The sequence below is a fragment of the Bacillus rossius genome, chromosome 1 (genome assembly GCF_032445375.1).
Source record: "Bacillus rossius redtenbacheri isolate Brsri chromosome 1, Brsri_v3, whole genome shotgun sequence".
Taxonomy (NCBI): Eukaryota; Metazoa; Arthropoda; class Insecta; order Phasmatodea; family Bacillidae; genus Bacillus; species Bacillus rossius.
The window spans coordinates 284,056,268-284,079,185 of record NC_086330.1 but is presented as its reverse complement, the minus strand read 5'-3'; the positions used below and the strand labels follow the sequence as shown (position 1 = coordinate 284,079,185).

Genomic DNA, 22,918 nt, shown 5'->3' with positions numbered 1-22,918 from the left:
GGTGGGCAAAACATTGCTGTAAAAAGCATTGGTTGTTATGGGAGAAAGATGCAAGTTGCTAGTAAATTCCCTAAAAATGTAGGTTTTTCGCAATTTTACAGTTTTTGCGGGTAATACTTAAATATGGAACGAGTGAAATATAATTTTAAATACAGTTATATTGTAGTGCGATGTGTAAGTACGACATTAAATGCGCTAGAAAATACTAACCCTTCTTCGACCCAACGCTTGTGACCAATATGTAGATCAGTTATTGAACAATTATATCTGTATTTCGGGTAGGTAATTTGATACAGTACATGGAATTCATCTCATCACCAAGTACTATTAATTAAAAATAATCGACTGCAATTGAATAATGACCACTTTTAAGGTGGGTTTACGATTGAAAATTAAGAATTAAGACTTAAGACTTAGTCGTGTACTTACCACATGACTCTATGTAAACTAGTGGAATGGTTTATGATTGTCGTGTGTGAATTTTGACGGGTCGTATGCGAACCATATGATGACTTAAGACTTAACAAAAATGGTTATATTTTATATATTTCGTTAAGACTTAAGGGAAGCGACCAATCACAACAAACCGGAACCTTTCAACCGGAAGTTTATGTCTTATTATTGGACCGAGCGAGGCAGTATTTTGGGTTAGAATTCGTATATTTGTCATTTGTAATCATCATCCATTTCGAAAAATAGATATCCCATTTGTCAATAACCTATTTCAAACCTGCTTATCCGTTTCGAACAATGGCCGACCATGTGTTTTTGTGCTGTGATTGGTTGGAATTAACGACTTCTGTGTCGATCATAAACTGGAAAATGTAGTTTTGACTTAATCGTGTGCTCGATGTTAAGTTATAATTCTTAAGGAAATCAATCGTAAACCCAGCTTTAAAGGTGGGTTTACGATTGAAAATTAAGAATTAAGACTTGAGACTTAGTCGTGTACTTACCATATGACTCTATGTAAACTAGTGGAATGGTTTATGATTGTCGTGTGAGAATTTTGACGGGTCGTGTGCGAACCATATGATGACTTAAGACTTAACAGAAATTGTTATATTTTATATTTTTCGTTAAGACTTAAGGGAAGCGACCAATCACAACAAACCGGAACCTTTCAACCGGAAGTTTATGTCTTATTATTGGACCGAGCGGGGCAGTATTTTGGGTTAGAATTCGTATATTTGTCATTTGTAATCATCATCCATTTCGAAAAATTGATATCCCATTGGTCAATAACCTATTTCAAACCTGCTTCTCCGTTTCGAACAATGGCCGACCATGTGTTTTGTGCTTTGATTGGTTAGAATTAACGACTTCTATGTCAATCATAAACTGGAAAATGTAGTTTTGACTTAATCGTGTGCTCGATGTTAAGTTATAATTCTTAAGGAAATCAATCGTAAACCCAGCTTTAAATGATTTGTGTGGGTTTGTTATTGTAGTCGTATTCGTTCATTACGAGTTTTAGTTGTGTCTTTACTGTAATAATATTTCAGATTCAATGCAACTTTTTAAACAGGATAATCTAAATTACGTAGCAAGATAAAACAAACCTATTGCTAGGATAGATTTTAAGAGGAAATCATTGGACGAGTGCAAACCTAGACTGTGTGTTGATGTTTTAAATACAAATAAAATTGTCATCACAAACTGCTCTACCTCATGATAATATTATGTACAATTATAACAGTGTCGTCCAATTTTTTTTTTTTTAAATCTTGAAAGTAGTGGCTCTAGAAAATAAAGTGCATACGTAATAGCTGAAGTAAAAATTTGAGTCAGCTACATTAATACGTATAATCTGGGTTGCATTGTTTTTTGAAAAAATGTAATTTATTTATCACTTTAAAACCTTTCAGTTTTGTTATTATTTGCCATTTCCCCAGGAGCCTCTACTTTCTAAATTTACTGTATTGTCTTCAGGTGCTCTCTCCCCAGACCTTCTCTTTATAGAAATTTAAGTAACATATTTATACTTACCCATTTTTCGAGAAAATTAGCATTTATAGCAGTAAAAAAAGAATCATTTTTGACTCTCCACCTTGAAAAGCCAACCCTAAAAATAAGGCTCTATGTACATAAATTGCTGAACCAGTAATACTGGAGATTAGCAGATTTTAGAAAATAATTGTTAAGTAAATGATTGGTTGGATCAGCTACCTTAATAATGCATAATATCTTGTTGAAATGGTAATTAAAGTATGATTAACTTTGCTTACCTAACCTCTCAATCTTTTCACTTAATATGGCTGACATAACCGAACCTACTATGCACACAATTTCAGAGTATTTTTAATGTACCTAACCTAACCACTTTTTGAAATGGTAAACTATTTAAGGTATCACAATTCCCTCCCAGAAAATGGGTAAAAAGATTAATACACAAATATATATATATTTTATTCAGGACAAAAAAAATTGCTTTCCTTCAAACCTATCCTGCCTTTATGTAGACAAAATCCACCGGATATACTTAAATCAAAGACGTTCAATTTACACGAGGAAAAAAATTACCGGTTCATACTATCTTAGCTGGTGACTTATCGAAACTCGTGTGTCTGGAGAAACTATGAACCTTGTCTCAAGCCTACAGTGCTCAATGTGTTTAGTCTACTCATTGTTTTACGTGGTGTTTCCCCCAATAGGCCTATTAAATCTTTCACATTCATTATTTGCCTATTTCCCAGGAAAACCTACTTTGAAAAATAACTATTATCTTTAATTGGTTATTGCGTAAACTCTTGTAGAAATAGTAATTTACGTGTAATGTTGCTCACCTTACCTACACAACATTTTTTAAAATTTTAATTATGTAATATACACATTTCTGTGAAGCTGCTCATTTCTGTAATTACTTTTAAAATTATTAGATGTGCAGTGTATACATAGGCTTGTTAAAATGGTGAACAATTTGAACACCACCCTTTTATAGTATGATTGGAAACAAGCATGGCTCCAGAAGTGTGCTCGACCCCCGACAAATGCTGGCATGACAGCACCACTCAGTAGGTATTTGGTTTTATGTGACCATGGCGTTGCGTGTTTCTTTCGGCGCATTTGCAGTGGCCCACCATAAAGGAAGCCTTAACATCATGTTTCTTTGTATGATAGTCCCTCTCAAAGTGTCTTCCTGGAGCTTCTGCTGAATGGAAAACATGTTAGGATGCAGAAATTTTTTTTTTTTTAATTCAGAGGCTTTCCTGCAGACTTGATCTGCCCCACAGGAAAACTCCACTGGATGCAATTTAGTAAAGTCAATCAAAGATGTGCAATGTACCTACTACATGACGTAAGAAAAATCAATGGTACATACCATAATTGTTTGTCTATTTAAAATCATACTTATGGAGAAATGTATTGAGTGGAAGCAGTGTAGTGCACAATACATTAACTCATTTTACACGGTGAGTTTCTCCAAGAGGCCTATTATACCATGCTATTTAATTTTCTAACTACTACTACTACTACTCCGTAGCCTGTGTAGTTTCTGGATGTCTGTAACTACATACTATGTCATGATTAAAACCAACAAGTCCTTGTTAGAATCTTGAAGTATACTAAATTGTAAGCAAAGAAACTCAGTTCCAAATTTTGACTGTTAAGAGATATTGCCCAATGGGACTAAATTGGGCCAGGAAGATTTGAAGTAATTGTAACTGAATTTATGCGTGGACTATTTTGATGTATACTTGTTGCCTTAAAATAAAATTCACATAAATAAACACTGTTGATATGATTCATAACACTGTCACCAAAGTTTGAAATTTTTATCTACTCTAGAATTACATTAATAAATACAAGAAATGTAATACAGGAAAACGTAACAGTAGACTGACAACTTCAAAAAGAAAATTATTGCCTAGGTAGGTGTAAATGTTTAACAGTTATTGTCAAGCACAAATTTTAGTTATGTATAACAAAATTTACAGCACATTTGCTGAACACTGGTGTGAGTACATAACCTTATGACCACCCAAAACTCGCACTTCTCATTATATTCGTAACACAAATCCTAAATTTTTAACATACACATCAATATTTAAATGAAGCTAATTTATGTATAAGAAGCTGAAATCAATCATTATTGTATTGATTACTTTTGACATCATTTTTTTTTTATTATTTAAAAGTTGAGATTACATTCGGATTTTTAAAGTAAACAAATATTTAAAAATTAAGATAACTCCTAAAAGAAAATACACTTCAAAAATTATATTTTGAAAGTAAATTCAATCAATTCAACACATCATCTGTTCATTCACCACGTAATTTTACAAATTCATCCCGTATTATTGCTGTCAACGTATGTCGTCTGCTAACAAAGCACTGTTTGCCCACCATTCTGTCAAATTCAATTGGAATCAAAGATGGCCTCCCACTAGCAGTCTATATATCTCTAGGTCGTTGGTTCGTCCGCTCCCATCTCGAATTCAAAGAAGACAGGTCACGGATAGTTCGTTCGCTTTGCGACTGCTACTGCAGGCGATCTTCTTTGTACGGTATAGTAGTTATTTTTTTATAATGATCAGTGTTGTGAACGCCTTGATTATTATCCTTTTTTTGGGTTCTTATACATCAAATGAGTAAATAAAACAATAATTTACATAATTGGGTAAAATGGTGTATATAACAGTTATGTTTTTATTCTTCACTTAACATACTCTATAATTGAAAAAATTTAATTTATGAAAGGATTTATTTTATAGCTAGTTTAAGAAATATTATTTATGAAATGTGTTTATTTTAATGAATAAAATACCGTTTTATAAATATACAAATTTTAATTTTTTTTTAAAGTTTTAGACGTGCGCATTCACAAGAGCTAAAGACATCTGATCAAAGAATATAGCATATAGGGTAACATGAAAAGTATCTACAGTCGACAATGTCAAATGTTAAGTACATAGTAGTTAAGAATTTTTTTCACATACACACACAAATTTTGGAAATAATAATAAAAAAATGCTAACAATAAATATGAGTGAAGTTAACAAAAAATGTGCTCCACACTTATTATTTTTGAGATAATTACTTAACACTGCATGTACTGGCATTTTACCCTGGGGTAACCGTGCTCGGACACGAGTATAAAGCTATCATCATCAACAAAACGATCATATTTGAAAATGTATCATTGCAGTAAACATTTGCAGCGATCAAGAGTCAATATTTTTGTAAAGTCAGTATCCGTTAGACGTCTGAAATTTCAGCTATCCGACCCGAGCAGATAACGATAGCCAGCCAAAAAGGACCAGCGACAAAGCCGTAATTAATACTCGAAAGGGAGAACGAGTGACGACTTTTGATAAGAGCCAGATCATGTGCACAGAACTAAAAGAAGGAGATCGGAAAAAGAACGAACTAATGAACTGAGGAGCGAGGGATCTGGGAACTAGTTAGCGTAGTTCGTCTGTGGGAGCGCTCTTCCGAACTAGTTCGTTCGCGAACTACACAAGTCTAGTTACTAGATGTCGCACCCGTTACTCAGTACCGAATACATATGGTTTGCTACAGCTCTATTATTGTGGTATGGTTTTCGTTTAACCCAGAAATATTTTAAATACTTCAAAGTTTACATACAAAACACAATGAGCATTCAAAAATATATATCACTGTTTATTTCAAATCCGGCTTCTTTAACACATTCAGACACGGACTTCCAAGCATTTTATTTAGCTTCTTCATTTTTGTATCCTGCGGATCCCCTGTCATACAAAATATTTTTACTTTCTATTACAGCTATCAAAAAGCTATCAAATGTGCCTTCCATTTTTATGTTATCGCGTGTTTGAAAACAATAACAAACTACTCAAGTCAACAGCACCAATACTTTCGTGACAATTGTTCTTTTATAAGCCCACTAGAGTAGTACTTAAACTGTTTGCTGATTGGCTACCACCAGGGTCGCGCTCAGAAAATAACCTAAAAGTTAAAAGTTAATGAACTTTCTATGCGCCGATCCTGTGCTATTTTTCTGTGCGTGTGCTATTTGCCAATGTGGCAGCTCATATCTAATAGTGTATGTTGAACTTCTGTGCAGTTTGCGTGCTGTTGCGAATGTATCCCGGGCTTAACCATTGTATGGAGTAGTTGTTTTTAAGCTAGGTGTAAACTAGATCCTCACCAAGTAACATTGGCTAATAAATTTGGTAAAGTGGGAATATTGCAGAGGAAAAGTTATTGGCTCTCATCTTTCTCCCTCTCCTCTCTTCCTTCTTCTGGAGCGGCCTTCGGGAGCTCGCTCTAGAAACCCTTCCCTCCTTCCTCTGGAGCGGCCTTCGGGATCTCTCTCTAGAATCCTTTCCCCTCCCCCTTTCTCTGGAGTGGCTCTTGGGAGCTCGCTCTACACTCCCTTCCCCTGGAGCGGCCCTTGGGAGCCCGCTCTAGGATTCCTACCTCTCCACCCCCTTGGAGCGGTCTTCGGGAGCTCGCTCTAGGGCTCCGACTGACACCCCTTCCTCGTTCCTTACCTGACCCCTCCCCTCCATAGCCCCTCTCAGCATTGAGCACAGCTCCAGCTAAATTTCGAATGGCTTTTTCTCAGAAATGGTAAATCTTAGAGAAAAAAAGGGGGTTGTCTGTAAAGTCGGTTTACAGACGATAATTTTACGTGATAACATCATAAGAAAACTTTGATGAAAAATTGCATACTTTTTAATTTTCAAATATTATTTACAGTTGTTGCAAATTTAATTTAAATAATTTGTTTAAATATAATAACGAACAATTAGTTATAGAAATAAACTGAAATAAAATCGGCCGGAGTCACGGGTTCGAGTTTCGCGGCGAGTCTAAGGGGCTGGTGGTGTTTTATGGTGTGTTTTTCCGGGAGGGCGCCAGTGAGGGATAGGTGTATAGATATTGTGCTGGAGTAAGGATGTTGGATCGACTGGTTATTCCAGAATATATTTTTTTTAAGTTGTAAACAATATGAGTTAAAAGTACCTTTTTATAATCATATTTATATTTGTCAATATTATCCAATGTTGTTATTGCAAATGTCAAAGTATTAAAAAGTATTCTACCTGCATGATGGATTCCTGTTTCAAACTTAGAAGATGGCTTATTGATATCTCAATTTGTTACAGACATAAATATGGTAACTGTGGATATCTTTGTTATCAATCATTTTCCTATCCCCCACTCTTCTCAGTTAATAACATACGCAACTGTAAATGCAATAATTTTGGTCCAATCTGTCTAACAGAATATCAATGACTGGTGTTCTTTGTATTAAGTTTATTTTTCATCAGCATTGGTGGCAAATGTACGTGTGTGGCTGAAGGGAATTCACATCCAGTAATAAATAATATATAACACATTCCACAGGGTGTTCATATTCTGGAACATCAGGTAAGGTCAGGAAAATGTCAGGGAATTTTTATTGCGGATTAGCACGGACACCCGGTTTCAGCTAGTCAGTAATTCTGAATTGTAGTAAGGCGTCTGCAGCTGCGAAAGTTAAGAAACTAAAGGACTGTCACAAAAGTCATGATAAAGTTCCGAAATAAACAGTTTAGGCCCCCTCACAAAAGATCAGTCGTACACACAAGATCAGTCGTATGGTTGCTGTTGTTGTTGGATGTATCGTTTCATCGTAGAATATGGAATAAACTTTGGATGTTGCAGTTGCAGTTGCACTTTTAGTTAGAAAAAAAATAGCAAAACAACTAAAGAGTATAACAAAAATGTCTGCCATGACACTCGGCTGATGGACTGATTGTTTGGACTGACAGTTTGGATTGTCAAGATGCTGTTCCCACACAAGGTAGTTCAGACTAAGGGCTCTCGAGCCCACAGTCTGTATTAATGGGAAGCCGTCAATTCGTCAGTCAATCAGTTCCGACTGATCAGTTGCAGCGCGCGCGCGCACACACACACACACACACACACACACACACACACACACACACAATCGTGTGTGGAAGCCTTAATGGTGCAGTAAGTCAGGAAACCCTGAAACTTTAATTTCAAAAGGACTTTTGCTAACTTTTATTTAGATATTTTGATGGCTCATAGTTGCATGTTAAATATAAATCGTTAGCAATTTGGAAATAATTGTTACGATTTGGAAATAATTTTAAAAAGGTTGTAGCTTTCTAACATAAAAATGTACATGTTCTTACAAAAATACATCTATTTTGTATTAGTCTATTTTTAATTTAGCTGTTTGATATACAAACAGTTAGTTTGTTATATAAAAATTTTCATTTACTGATAAGGTACTGAAAAAGTTTTGGTTCACTATTTATTTTTAGACAACCTGTCCATGTATCATTTGGCTTAATCCGCAAATATTTCTACGTCAATGTTTAGTTCATATTGAGGCTATGGTGTTTTTTGAAGAACCAGAGAAATCTGCTGCTTGCCCACATCATCCACATTATGATCCAGTAAGTGCCAGGCTATAAATATTTACTTTTTAAATTAGTTAATTAACTACTAGGAAAAAAAAAGTTTGCGAACATTAAGAGGGGATATCTCGAAGCTAAGAAAAGTATGTAGCGAGGTAACACAATGGTAACACATTCTCTCGCTTCATTGAATCGTGGCTCGAGATCCTGAGTTATTTTTTCCACGGTGTCCCGAAACCACACCAGGTGAATGCTGGTACGGCAGCAGCATCCCTGTTCTGAAGGGGTGGGGAAGGCTGAATCCCCGGGGCCCGGGTGCCAGGTGGAGCCAGGTTGAGTTTCAATATTTTTTTTAATGTATGATTTACTCTGATAGAATGAAATTACAAGTCTACAGCTAATGTTATTCATTTTAAACCATATAAGTTATTTATATTATTTATAGTCTTTTGATTTTTTTTACTGTGAGGTTTGAAACATTGTACGTTAAGCAGTGGGTGGGGGACTCGACAAAAGAGTTTATCCCTGGGTCTTTAGTTTCAGTGGTCCTGCTTCAAGCCCACAGAACCTCTAAGACTACAGTGGGCTCTGAACCACTCGAGTATTGACTTGGTGCTCATTCACGGCCGTAGCAATAGCTTTCACATGGGGGGGGGGGGGGGGGGGATTTCCGTGGGTAAAAGCTAAAAATCTAAACGCTCAAATCATAGTCATTTAGGAATTACTTAAACATGAAATGGGTACACCCTAGTTCAGCTACATACAATTAAGCTACATACAAACAATAGTTTCTTTAAGTACATTAAAATAAAATTTGTAAGTAATGCCAGTAAAGAATTTATTTTACTATAATAAAAGTAACAAAGTAGAAGATAGATAACATAAACATAATATTGTATATCAATTTGTTTTTTAAACTACATAGGTATTTTTATTTTATCTTTGTTTGTGATGCTTCGGCTTTTATTTATTTCCATTTTGCACAATCAACATAAAACATTTTGACATAAAAAAATACTACAATCAATTAAAACATTTGGCATAAAAAAAGCTTTCAAAATAAAATAATAAATTAGAGGTAAAAAGTTGAAAAATTGAAAACTTCAAAGTATTAAATTTAGCCTTCTACGTCTTATGGCCAACATATTTATGATTTCATCTGAATTCAGTTCAGAAACTATGTCACGATGAACACTCATCAACGCAAGCCCAGTTAGTCGTTCATCTCCCATGCTGTTTCTCAAGTAGTTTTTTAACCTCTCTAAGGTTTTAAAAACATCTTTCTGGGGTTGCTGTGGACACTGGGAGTGTGGCAAAAATAGTGAGCAGCTTTTTTATAGTAGGAAAAAATTGATTCTCGCACTGATCAAGACTTTGAAAGTGCGGTGGATGGTTTTTTCGCCATATGTTCCCAATGATTCTGCCATATTTCATACTCACTTGAAAAATTATTTGCCTCAGTTTCTCCCAAAAATAATAGTGCTATTTTTTTAAGCCGTCTGCTTATCCTGGATCTTTATTGATCTTCTCAGGCAGAAGCATTTGAATCCCTTCTATTGTTTCTTCATGTGGTTTAAAGTGTGCATCAAGTTTTGTAATCACATGGTCAATGAAAGGGTAAAATACATTTCGACAATAATATATCTCGGCAGTTTCTCCTGGAACATTACTGCGCTGAGTTTGCCTTCCAGTCGTTCTTGGAACATTTATGTCATTTAAACTGATATTCTTTGCTTGCTCGAAAAGAATCGCGAACTCGTTTTCATTCAAAATATTTTGTAAAGTATTTTTTATTGTTTTTACATAACTTCAAATATTGGTAAAATCGACATTGATCTTTTGCATTGCCTTATTTAGATTTACTGTAAATGAAAATACTTTTCTCAGTACAGCTAATGACACGATGAATTAGCTGTTTTCCTTAACTGTTTGCAGTTGGTATGCTTCAGTGCTGACATTTCTATTAGCAGAATCCTGAAGTGTTTCAAGTGCTGTGCATACTACTGGAAGCATTTCTGCGAATCTCTCAACAGCCACATGTTTTTCTGTCCATCACTCTCACAAAGAGAGATAAGCATTGATTGAGATGAGTTATTTTGATCCGCAATTTTCTTCATAAGACTGTCTCTAAGTCGAGATTGACGAAAAAAAGTTTACTATACTTTTTATGGTTCCGATACAGTTTCTTATCATAGGTACCTCACATGAATGCGCTAGAACCAAAATTCAGAACGTGAGCCACACAGTTTACGAATTGCGCTTTTGGGTATTGTTCTGCGATAATTGTTCTCACGCCTCGTAAGGGACCACTCATCACTGCAGCACCATCAAACCCTTGCCCAATAAATTTATCCATGTCCAAATTATAGCTTAAGAGATGCGTTATAATAGTCTTCGCTAACGCTTGAGCTGAAACATCTTCTATGTTGGTAAATTCTAGAAAAACTTCTCGGATGACAGATTTTCCAGTCGAGCAGTCAGTCTACTTCTTCAAGGTGGGATTTCACTCTCTCCTTTTTTGCAAAAAAATCCAAAAGTGATACTTGGTTTGATGTCCGTTTCATAGTAAATTTTTATTCAAGAGTAGACATTTAATAGCAACAAAAGATGGCTTGAAAAAACATGTTGGCTGGCGATGGTGCGTGGTTCTGTCAATGTTGCGAGACTCGACTGTTGTGCGCATGCGCAGTAAGCACGTTGCGCGGGAGGCGGGTGCGGCGCATGCGCAGTATGAATGGTGCGCAGAAGTTGGGAGGGGGGATGTGCAAGGCGCAGTGTCCACGTAGCATATATAGGTAGTTCATAGTTGTGACACGTGCTCATATTTTGAGGCACAGATTATATTATCCGTCATCAATATTCTGCTAATTTTAATTATGTTGTATGCTAAGGGGGGGGGGGGGTCTGGAACCCCTGAACCCCCCCCCTCCCCCCTTATATACGCCCATGTCAGCTCATTCATCAGTTTGAGTCATGCCGGGGTGTTGGGATTGAAAGCTGGTGGCAGAAATGACAGTCAGAAATGAAAACCAGAATTTTTGGATTAGGTGGCATGCACTAGAGCTAAAAGACTATTTGTGTCACCATTTTTATTTTGTGCTGTAGTGAAGTAAGAGTTCTAACTACTTATCTCACATCGTTCTTTGGGTCCTCAGTGGCCTGGACTGCTGATATGTTACACTTTCATGGTCAGGCTCGTGGGTTTGATCCTGGCGCTCTCATATTTATGAGCAGAGAGGCAGTAAACAAGTGGCTCGGAGCTCGTCATAATCTTGGAGGTCCAATCGCCTCAGACCTTTGTCAGGGTTTCCAGCCAGGTCCACTAAAAAAATTTTCTGATCATCCCTAACTTCTCCAGATATTTTGTAACTTTTCACTGACCTTAAAACTGATCAATATATCCGTAGAAAATGACCAACATCTATTTCTGCGCTACTTGCTAACAGTGCTGTAGTTGCAACATTCTTACAAATTCTTCAGTGCAGTCAAAACTTCTGACTACTATGCACAAAGTGATGTTTCTTGTATCTCACTCCAAGGCACCTCTCAGAAGGAATTCAGTCTCATGTTCCATTAAATATCACTCTGCTCAAAAATGCTTTGCACAGCAACATTACAACAGAGACTACACAAATACCATATCCATGGGTTAGTGATACAGGATGATCCTTTGTCTAATCATTTAGTAATTTGAATTCCCTGACCTAACATGTATTTTCCTGCTAGAAGTTCCAAATTCTCTGGCAGTTGCAGATTTTCAGTGTTCTCCCCGAGTCTGGCCACTCTTCTCAGCACACAGTCGCGAGGCTGGAAGCCCTATCGATAAACAATCTGTTTTTCTTTTTCAATTGTAATTGTGTCGGCTGTGAGCAGCAAGGCGGGACCTTGATGAGGAAGGTCCCGGTGCGTGAACACGTCCGCAGTTCGCCTTGCAGTTGGATACCTTCCAGCGGCTGTGCGCGGGAATGGTGGTCCTCCCTGCCCCGCTGCGTAGCGCCGGGCGTCACGGGGACGGTACAGCCCGCGCAGCTGAAGCTGGGGACGCCAGCCTCGCGGCGGTGCAGGTGTCTGTCGGGCTGGCGGAGCTATGAATAGTTCTGACGTCAGGCAGGAGCACGTGATTCACGATTCTATCTCGCTGAACCTTTCCTCTCGGAAAGTTACTTAGTAAGTTGTAAGCTAATCATTAATTGGTGGTTTATTGGTGGAATAAAACAATTTAAATGAAATTTATACTAAAATTGTGAAAATTTTATTCCTTAACATAAAAAAATTAATGTGTTTTTTAGTATGTAGTTAGTAACATAATATGTACCTAATAAATATATTATAAGTTAAATTCCCCAATTGATTATGCAGCTGTTGTTACCTTGAAACACTCAAAATCACACCATTTTTTTTTTGTTTAAAATAAAATCTAATTTGTACTTCTATTAAATTTAAATTGTTTTTGTGAAAATATATTGTGTAACATTTAAATATCTTGTATGTTGAATATTTCACAATTCTTATAAAATAAATGCCATTTATCAAAATAAAACTGTAAAACCTTATCTTTACCAATTATAAATTATGGTGCTACATAAATAGTATTACACAACTTACGAAAAAGTAAATTTTACCATCCACACAGAATATTGTACACACTAATAAGTGTTAAAAAAAAAAACAAGGAAACATTTGACTAATTATTGAAATAAATAACAGTTTTTATATCTATGTTATTTTGGCCACACTAGTTAAACGATGGTTAAGTAGATGATTGAAAGTGCATTTTGCCTAAAAGTGGACGTAGTGTCAAGCCTCCGAGGTACAGATTTAATTTTTATGGCTGTTTAAAAATCCCCATACGCATGTGTTTTTTAATCTTGAGTTGTTTTACTAGAAAGCTACCCAACGTAACAAAAAATTTTTTAAACTCTTTTTTTACGTACATAATTTGCTGGAATTCATGTTGAAATGAAATAGACTTAATGTCTTGGCATCTGGGTCATTAGAGACGACGATATGCTGATGGAGCATTGGAAACAGGAGTACTCTGAGTAAACCCACCAGCATAGAGCCACACCCGCCATGCTTCCCACTTGTGAAATATCCAGGATGGACCCTGGTGGGAATTGAACCCATATTGCTTTGGTGGGCGGCAGCTGTGGCCCCAAAAACGTTTGAGCGGGGGGGGGGGGGGGGGGGGGGGGAGAGCAAAATACCTGGTGCCTGGGTACCATGGGGCCTCGGTTGAGTTTCAAAAATTTTTTTTTTAATATGTACTCAGTTTTACCCTGATGGGATGAAAATTACAAGTTTATTGCTAATATAATTCATAAGAAAACCTCACAATGTTTACAGTAATGGCCACAGTAATGTTTACAGTCTTTTTTTTTTAACTGTTGGGTTTTAAAAATTCTACATTATGTAATAGGGAGGGGTCCCAAAAATATTATTTGTCCCTGGGCTTTTGGTTTTTCTCGTTGGTCCTGACAGTATGCATCTTGAATGCAAAATACAGATTATTCGAGAAATGCTTCATTTGTTGATTGTAGTTCTTACTGGTGATAACTCTTAAGGCTTGTTCATGCTTTGCTGGTTATTCCATTTTCTTGTCATTAAGGGGTTTTTAAGTATATTTATTCCAATAACTCTCTTGTGTTTGTTATTTGGTCACAAATTTAATCACCAATTATTTTATAAGTTTGAGTTAACGATGATAAAAAGTCTTGTGTGACTTTTTACAGATGTTAGACAATATTTAGTAAATATTTCTTGAGAAAATTTAAGATGATACACAAAATTTTAAAGAGCTATCATGATAAACGTACAGGAAAAGTCCTTAAACAGTTTAAATGAAACAGCAAACATTGTGTGTGTGACTAAGCTTTAAATAAAGCGAGCAAAACGGCCTTAATGCATGGATGCATGAATGTTTTTAGAATTGATGAATTTGTAAGCCAGTCATCCCTTACTGTTGAGAGTATTGCCTGGGCTTTACAATGGTGAAACAATGTCAAATTTGTTTGTTTTTTTGTGAAAAAAAAAATGCAAATATTGTATGCTAATGCTATTGATCTGATGGTATAGAAATAAAAAAAAAATCTGTTTTTTTATAGTTCTTTAGCAAGCACTATATTTGCACAGCGTTACCATTGCTCAGATTTTGAGTGTATGTGTGCATGTGTGTGTATACATATTCTTTTTTTCCTTTGTATTTTTCAGTAACTCTTTTATTTAATACTTCAGCTCAACATTTGTGTTTTAAAACCAACGTATAAAAGGAAGATGGAATGTATAAAGCACATGGAAAGATGAATGTTAGAAGACCTTGAAAAACTATTAATAAATGCAGATTTTTTTTTGAATGCAGCAGAGGCAGTGTTTTCAGGCAGGCAGGCAGGCTGGCAGCAATTGCTTCCTGAGGAGTGGGAGGGGGAAGGTAACGGGCAAGGTCGGCCCGTCTCCGAGGCAGCGAGCTGTAAATAGCCCACGACAATGCGTCAAGAGGCAGAGCAGTGAAGTGCCCGGCCGAGCGGGTTCCAGGGAGTGCCCAGATCCGCGGTGGGCGGATATTTATAGGCCTCCATGGCGTAGGAGAGCCCAGGCTTCCCGGAATAGAGCAGCCTCCCCCTCCCCCTCCTCCCGAGGGCCGTCAGTCGCTTTGTTCCTGGGAGTCTCGGGGGGAGATTTCCTCTGTCGTCACCGCCCCCCGAGACTGTCAATCGCTGCCCTCGCTTGATTGGTCGGCGCCTTCTAAAACACCAGTGCTTCTGGAGAAAGAAAATTCAACTATCTGCCAATCCATTTTAGTTCATTGAAGAAATAAACTCTGACAGTTGTACTGCAATTAAAAAACTAGTATCTTTAAAACAACTGATTAAATTTATGGGAGTTATTTTGACAAAAAATTCAACCTAACATAGTATTTACTTGCCAACAATTCAATGTGCCTTAATGATCTGTACATCATACACAAACTTAAAAATACATATCATGGCATACAAAAAGCAAAATTTCCAAAAAAAATCACAACTCACCAACATTGTTTGGTATTACTAAAAAAATTACATAACATCTAATGATAAGTTTAGAAAAAACTCTTGTACACAAAATTTAATTGATTTATCATAGCAATTGTTACTGTAGTATTATTTAAATACATTTTTTTTTTTTTTAAATGAATAAATGCTTGCATGAATACTAGAGTAGAGTATGTGTATAGCTAAAAATACAGGCAATTATGTTTTCTTTGTTTGACAGAGATAAGCTGATGCTATTGCCATCCTTATTGAACATTTTATACATTTTGGCCCATGAGCAAGTGCAGATTTATAATAGTTTCACATGAGGCATTATGGTGTCATTCCACACCAATTAGTCCATAAAATAAGGTTCTTTTGGTTCCCAAAGATAAGGCTAGCCAACCCACCAGTATTTTTCTCAGAAATAATGAAAGAATATTAAATTTGTTGTCCTAAAAACATTGATAAAGTTATTTGACGGATAGGTGCACTTGTTCGTTGGATACATTGTATATAAGTCTTTTACAAAGTGTACTTCTGTACAAGATCAAATTTGTAGTTTGAAGAAAAAAAAATTGGTGTTGGTGTAATACATTTTAATTCTCATTATTGCAGTGGGGAAGACATTATTTACTGAGCTCTCTTGTTAAGTGTTAGACTTGTCTGTTTCCGCAGACACGGCTCGTCATGGAGAGGTGGCCTGCCCAGGAAGTTTACGGTGGCGCGGACGTGCCATTTTATTTGGGAAGAGGCTATACTTGGCTCGGGACGCGACAGGCGGCTCGTGACGTCTCGGAGAGCTCTCCCCCCCTAGATGCAGTGGAGTTCATTTCTTTAGAACGCAACGAGGCTCGAGCGACGAGCAAAGCTGAGGACGGCTGAGCGGTCTGGTGGAGCCGTCTGTTAAAAAACAGTGAGTATTTTACTTGGGGATCTTAGTAAAGGTAGACATGTCACATCTTTTCTGTTTGTACATGATTATACATTAAATGCTTGTGAGAAAAACCCACTTCCTAAGTTTTCCTGCTGAAAAGTTTAAATTATTTAACTTCACAATAAATTAACGAAACATATTTTTTTCTGATAATTTATTTCCGATACTTTTCCCTCACGAGTACAGTATAAGAATTGATGGAAATATTTTGAAAGCAATTATTTTGATTAGTAAATATGTACATGATAAATTTATGAATACATATTTATTTGAAAAATAACTACATTTGGCCTCATAATTTAACATTTTGCTTTTTTTTTGTATTGAGATGTTTGTAAAATATGGGTATGTAGGACTGCATAAAACTTGTTCATCATATTAAGATTCAGAGATATTGTGATTTCTTTGATCAGTAGTGTTTGGGGCATGAGTTAATTTTAATTACTATTAACATAAAGTGATTTAACTCTTTTGGAAGATTTTAAAGTTGCTAATAATCATAAGTATTTATTTCCTTTATTTTCTTTAACAGGGTTTCTACTGAACTCAAAGTATTTTTGCAGGAGTCTTGTATCTAAAAAATATATATATATATATATATATATATATATATATATATATATATACATATTTTATATATATACATATTTTATATATATATATTATATATATATACATATTATATATATATATATATATATACACATATTTTATATATATATATACATATTTTATATATATATATATATTTTTTCAGGTAATGTCCTAAATGTTTTTTGTTTGAAAGCTTGAATTGTTTGAAAGTGTTACAACTTTTATTTTGTAAGATTCATTACAAGAGTATTTAAAGAATAATTTCTGACAGATTTAATATTTTGTGCACAGGGCTTTGTCGTGTATGTACGTAATATTTTTTATTGTGTGAAGTGCTATTTTGATTGCTTATCAATGCACAACTCATATTTTCTCACAAACAGTCGGGCTGACATTTTGAGGGTGCCAATGTGTTAAGGAATCATTTTGGTATTTTGGCTATTATTTTTATTATATTAATAAATATTGGATTAAATTTTACGAAGAATTAAAACACTAACATTTTAACATTTAATTCTATACAGCTAGAAAATTCTTTAAAGATCCACAATGATTTAAAAATTGAATAAATTTTTTTAACAATATCAGTAATATTCTATTGAAATTAAAATTTACTCTAGTGAGAATCATTTTTCATTAGTCAACATTTGAAAACATTTTTTTGAAAAGATATGAAGCTAAAATTTATATTATTATACCAAAAACCTTTAAAAAAACTTAATTGGTTAAGTGATTAAAATATGTTACTTTAACATTTTGCAGAAATTTACTCAAAATTAAGAAAATAATTTTTTTTTTTCATTTTGCCAATATTAAAATGTTATTCGCAGTAAGTCTTTGTTTAGATATTCATATTTAACCTAACTGATTAAGCCATGTCCTGATGCTTTTCTAAGAATTCAAGGTAGTAAACTAATATAGTGTGTACCAGTAATTCAGGCTTGTTTTGGTTAATTTTTTTTTGCTATCAGAACTCTTTTTGAGGTACCATAGGATCTCAGATGTACTAATTTTCTTGGAACAAAACTTTCTCTTACAATTATAAATTGTTTTAAAATGTACACCACACAACTGAAAGTTTATTTCAATGAGTTGATGGTAACATATGCATACATAGGAAGAAACATTTTAATGATTTAAATGTTCAGAGATATTTAGAGTGCTCTGATTGGATCTTCATAGTTGTATGATGCTCAAGTTGTTTTAAATTACTTTGAGTAATGAATAAAGCCACTTATTCTTGTTATCTTGCAGGTTTATTTATTTATTTATTTATTTATTTATTTATTTTCATATCCTTTGACCCCATTTCTGGGGTATGATACATGTCAAGTACATATAGGAAAAAAAAAAAATATATATATACATATAAAGTTTCACAAAAAAAAAAAAATACAATTTCACAAAAAACAAAAGCACAAAATATATAATTTCACAAAAAACAAAAACACAAAAATATACAATTTCACATTAAAAAAAATAATAATAATATACAATTACATTTTACTTATAAGTTAACATAAATTACAAGTGGGATTGAATTTACCCTATAAAATCTTTGCTATTATTTTTTATTTTTATAAAGTCTTCTACATCTTTGAAAGAGTAAAAAAACTGTTTTTCAGCTATTTTTTTTAACTCTATTGCAAACAATTTTTTATTATTAATATTTTTAACATGCTGAGGTAGACTATTATATAAGCAGATTCCCACATAATTACAGTTTTTGGCATATTGGCTGGTGGAGTGAGATGGTATTCTGAGGTCGAGTGTAGTTCTTGTTTGATACGGGTGTATGTCACTATTTGTTTTGTGTAGATGTATGTTATCTTTCATTAAGATCATTAGCTGGATAAAATATTGACAGTAAAAAGGTATAATTTTGAGATCTTGAAATAGTTGTCTACAGGATGATGATGGTTTCGAAAATGAAATTAGTCGAATTGCTTTTTTCTGAAGCTTAAATATTCTGTTTCCTTCTGCTGTGTGTCCCCAAAGTTCCATGCCGTAACTCATAATGGAATGAAAATTTGCAAAATATGCAGATCTTACATAGTCTTTAGACAATAACATTCGAATCACCCTAAGACCATAACAAGCACGGGTTAGTCTTTTAACAGTGTTGTGTATATGCGAGTGCCAGTTTAGGTGGGTGTCTATTTCAAAACCTAAAAATTTTGTTGAATTTTTTCCCTCTATTAGTTGACCGTTATAAGTGTAAGAAGTGTGTGTGGGATTGAACACTGTGTTTCTCTTGAAGTGTAGGAAGTTTGTTTTATTCAGATTTAGTTTTAGTCTGTTTTCTTTAAACCAAGATTCCATGTTATCTAGAGTGTTTACGGCTAACGCATTTAATTCGGTGTTATTCGGGGCTGTTATAACAATATTTGTATCATCAGCAAAGAGTATCATCTTTCCATTTATTTTTTGAGAAGGAAGGTCATTTATGTACAGAAGAAAGAGTAGCGGCCCAAGTATACTTCCTTGTGGAACTCCAGTTTTAATTGTATCCCAATATGATGTTACTTCCATAGTATCTTCTTTTAGGTGAACCCTTTGCTTTCGATTTTTTAAGTATGATGAGAGTAGTTTAATGGCAATACCTCTTATACCATAATTTTCCATTTTTCTTATTAAATTTCCATGATGTACAGAATAAAATGCTTTTGATAAATCACAAAAAATGCCAAATACTTCACTACCTTTATCCAGATACTCTAGGATGTGTTTAAGAAGGTGGTAAGTCGCTGTAGTAGTGGATTTATTTTTTTGGAATCCAAATTGTTCTTCACATAATAAATTATGTTTGTTTAAAAACTGTATAATTCTATTTGAAATAATTTTTTCTATTATTTTTGAAAATGAGGGTAATATGCTTATTGGCCTATAATTTTCTATTTTTGTTTTGTCACCTTTTTTATGTAGGGGGATTACTTTAGTTGTTTTCATGTTGTCTGGAAATATTCCAGATGCTATTACTGTATTTATTAAGTAAAGAAAATGTTGTGCTATAGGGTCAAAACATTTTTTCATTATAAAACTTGATATACCATATATGTCCTGTGTATGCTTGTTTTTTATGCTCTTGAGTACTTTTATGAGTTCCATTTTTGTAACCGGTGCTAAAAATAGTGAACTGGAGGTATGAGGAAGTTCGCACGTTTGCAAAGTAGAAGTTTTATTTAGCTTTGTATCTAATGGTGTCTCATTATTACAGATGTTTATGAAGTAATTATTTATGAAATTCGCAGCTTGGTAGTCATGTACATTTTTTCCTTCTATGTTTAAAGAGATTTTGTCTGTTCGTTGTTTTATTATTTTCCCATTTGCATTTCCGATAATTTTCCACATTGTTTTACATTTATTGTTACTAGTTTCTATTTTATGATTGTTGTAGTTTTGTTTGGCACGTTTCAATACTTTTTTGTATATAATTTTGTAATTTTTATAAAAAATTTCAAAATCTTTAGTAGTGTTCCCTTTTTTATAAATTCGGTGTAGTTCTTTAATTTTTGCACAAGATATTTTAATACCTTTAGTTATCCAATTTTTATCTTTTTTTAAATTATACGGGTTTTTTAGTGTTTTATGGTTCAAAGGGAAAGCTGCTTCAAAGTTTCTACAATAGATGTTTAAGAAAGAATTAAATACTTTATTTGTGTCATTTGTGAGATATATATCTTCCCAATTTTCCTTCAATAAGAGACTGTTCATTTGAGAAATATTTTCATCACTAAAGAGTCTATAGCTAATGTTTGTTTTACGAATTTCCATTTTAAAATGTAATGTGATAGTTTGTGCCATATGATCAGACAATCCTAGATTTATATTTTTGGCATCATACATCTCTAGATTTGTCAGCATGTAGTCAATTTGTGATACAGTATTTTCTGTTATTCTAGTTGGGCCATTTATACAATTTTGTATATTAAATGTTTCCATCATATCAATGAACTCATGTTTAATTTTAGAGTTAGTTAAATAGTCAACATTTAAGTCCCCACACAGCAAAACTTTGTCATTAGAGGTTTTAAGTGTCAATGTCAAAATTAGTTCGAATTTAAATTACTCTGTAGTTATTTTGACCATAGCATTCATCAGAAGGCGGGAGTAATTACTGGCTGTGTGTTGCCACCCCCACCCACTCAAGGCTAAACAAAAATAGCTGCAGTGAGTCACGAAATTGCTCAAAGGAAAACAATGATAAAATATATTCTTTGTGGCAGAACATCACAGCAAGTTCCATCCAAAGAGTTTACGAGTGCATCAAAACGCCTTACCTGTACTTACTACAAATAATCCAGCTAAACTATTTTCCTTTAAATACAGTGCAACCCTTACAAAACCTTGAAGGGACTAAGGATTAGCTTTAAACAATGCACAACTTTATAATAGAAAGACAAATAAATGTGGTGGCTGTCTGTGATTTTGGAAATGTTGCATATTATAGTTTTTTTCCTGTTTGCAAAATAGATACTTAAACTAAATCTGAAGTTTAAAATTGTTTAACTGTCAGTACAAAATGATTTTACTCAAAAACTGCAAATGCTATAGATGTGAATTTCTAATAAGTTCTAGATAATTTCTCAAGGATTATTATTTAGTCTTAGTTTTATTGTGATATCTTCAACGGTTTCAAAGGTGTATATATACCAGTATGTAATAGTAATTACCATTTATTTAATTTTGATTATAATTGATAAATAAATCCCATGCAATATTTCGAGTCGATACAATTTTTTTTTATATTATTTCAGTGTTATCATCAACTTGGGAGTAAGTAGGTGAATGGTAGTCTATACTTAGCTTGTTCTCAAGTTAGTGATTCCAGTAAATTGTTTCTACTCGCTCATGTAGCTACTTAAAAACCAAAAATGTAGTTTACAGGGAAGTTTTAGTGTCACTTTAACTTTAATGTATATATTAATAAACTATAACTATCCATCTTTTCTATGTAAATAACTGGTGTTTATTATTCTATCCATGCAAATAAGGTCATGGGGACAGATAAAATAAAAATAAGTTAGTGAAGGGGAATGGGTTTCACTGTGTAGCAAACTATAATCAGTTAGGTGTGAAGGGTATATACAGTATTGTTGGTTTTCCCATTTGTAACAAGTTGTTTGCATTGTGGGTAATGAATAGTTAGAAGCTATATTATATGTTGAGTAGCAATAAAATGGAAATAATACAGAAATGGAAGTTAATAAATTGCATAATACGGATTTCCAAGGCGAAAAATGATTGCAATTACATCTGAATTACATAGTAACGTCTATTGTATTGAAATGTAAAATCAAATTCATGAAATTTAGTTAAGGTTTCTTTTCAAAAAATTATATGATTATGATTATTTATTTAGTTTCTATGTGTTAGTGTTTTTAAAATTTGTTGGAAAAGTAGAGAAAGTAAAAAAAAATTCTTAAAAACTTAATTTATGGTAAATAGTATAATAATACATTATAATACATTACGAATTCAGTTTCAAACCTTACAAAAATTTTTTATTCATATAAACAGTATCATGATAAGACAGTGACAAAAGTTAGTATTTTTATTTGAAACCTATATTAGCACCATTTTGTGAAAAATGCCTGCCCCTAGTGTTTGACATTCTGTCTTGATTAAGCTGTTTTGATGTTATGCTATGTTGTTTTCTGGTTGTGTTATGACTTTTTTTCCAGAATAATTGTTGAAAACTAAATATTATAAAATACTGGACGTTGGGAACACACACACGATGGGATTGGCTCAGAGCACGGACGCAGAAGAACCAGACCCCTGGTGGCCTCAAGCTACCTCACATCGGAGGAATCAGACCGTAAGTCTGTTCTCAGTAAACACTTTATTGTTATCTGACTCCAGGGAAACAGGAAATACCTGGAATAGTCAGGGAATTTTTAAATTCTGGGAATTTCTGGGAATATTCAAGTTAGCTCTGGGAGTCTAAATGAAATGCATAAGCAAAGGCTTATCAGGTGTTGCTAACTACATTAACTGTCATGCATATTGTATTT

General features: G+C 34.1%; 1 protein-coding gene across 3 annotated transcripts in view; it reads left to right on the top strand.

The window, feature by feature from the left end:
• The first annotated feature begins 387 nt into the window (after positions 1-387).
• LOC134527669 (protein Daple) overlaps positions 388-22,918 on the top strand; it is a 33,083-nt gene continuing 10,552 nt past the window's right edge. Inside the window, exons 1-4 of one of the 3 annotated variants that reach the window (XM_063360554.1) lie at positions 388-1,174; positions 12,314-12,530; positions 16,049-16,286; positions 22,586-22,722. In XM_063360554.1, coding sequence (XP_063216624.1) covers positions 22,642-22,722 — 81 coding nt within the window. In that variant the 5' untranslated portion in view covers positions 388-1,174; positions 12,314-12,530; positions 16,049-16,286; positions 22,586-22,641. Of the gene's footprint in view, positions 1,434-12,313; positions 12,531-16,048; positions 16,287-22,585; positions 22,723-22,918 lie in introns of all 3 variants that reach the window. The other 2 variants (XM_063360552.1, XM_063360553.1) reach the window with 2 other exon arrangements.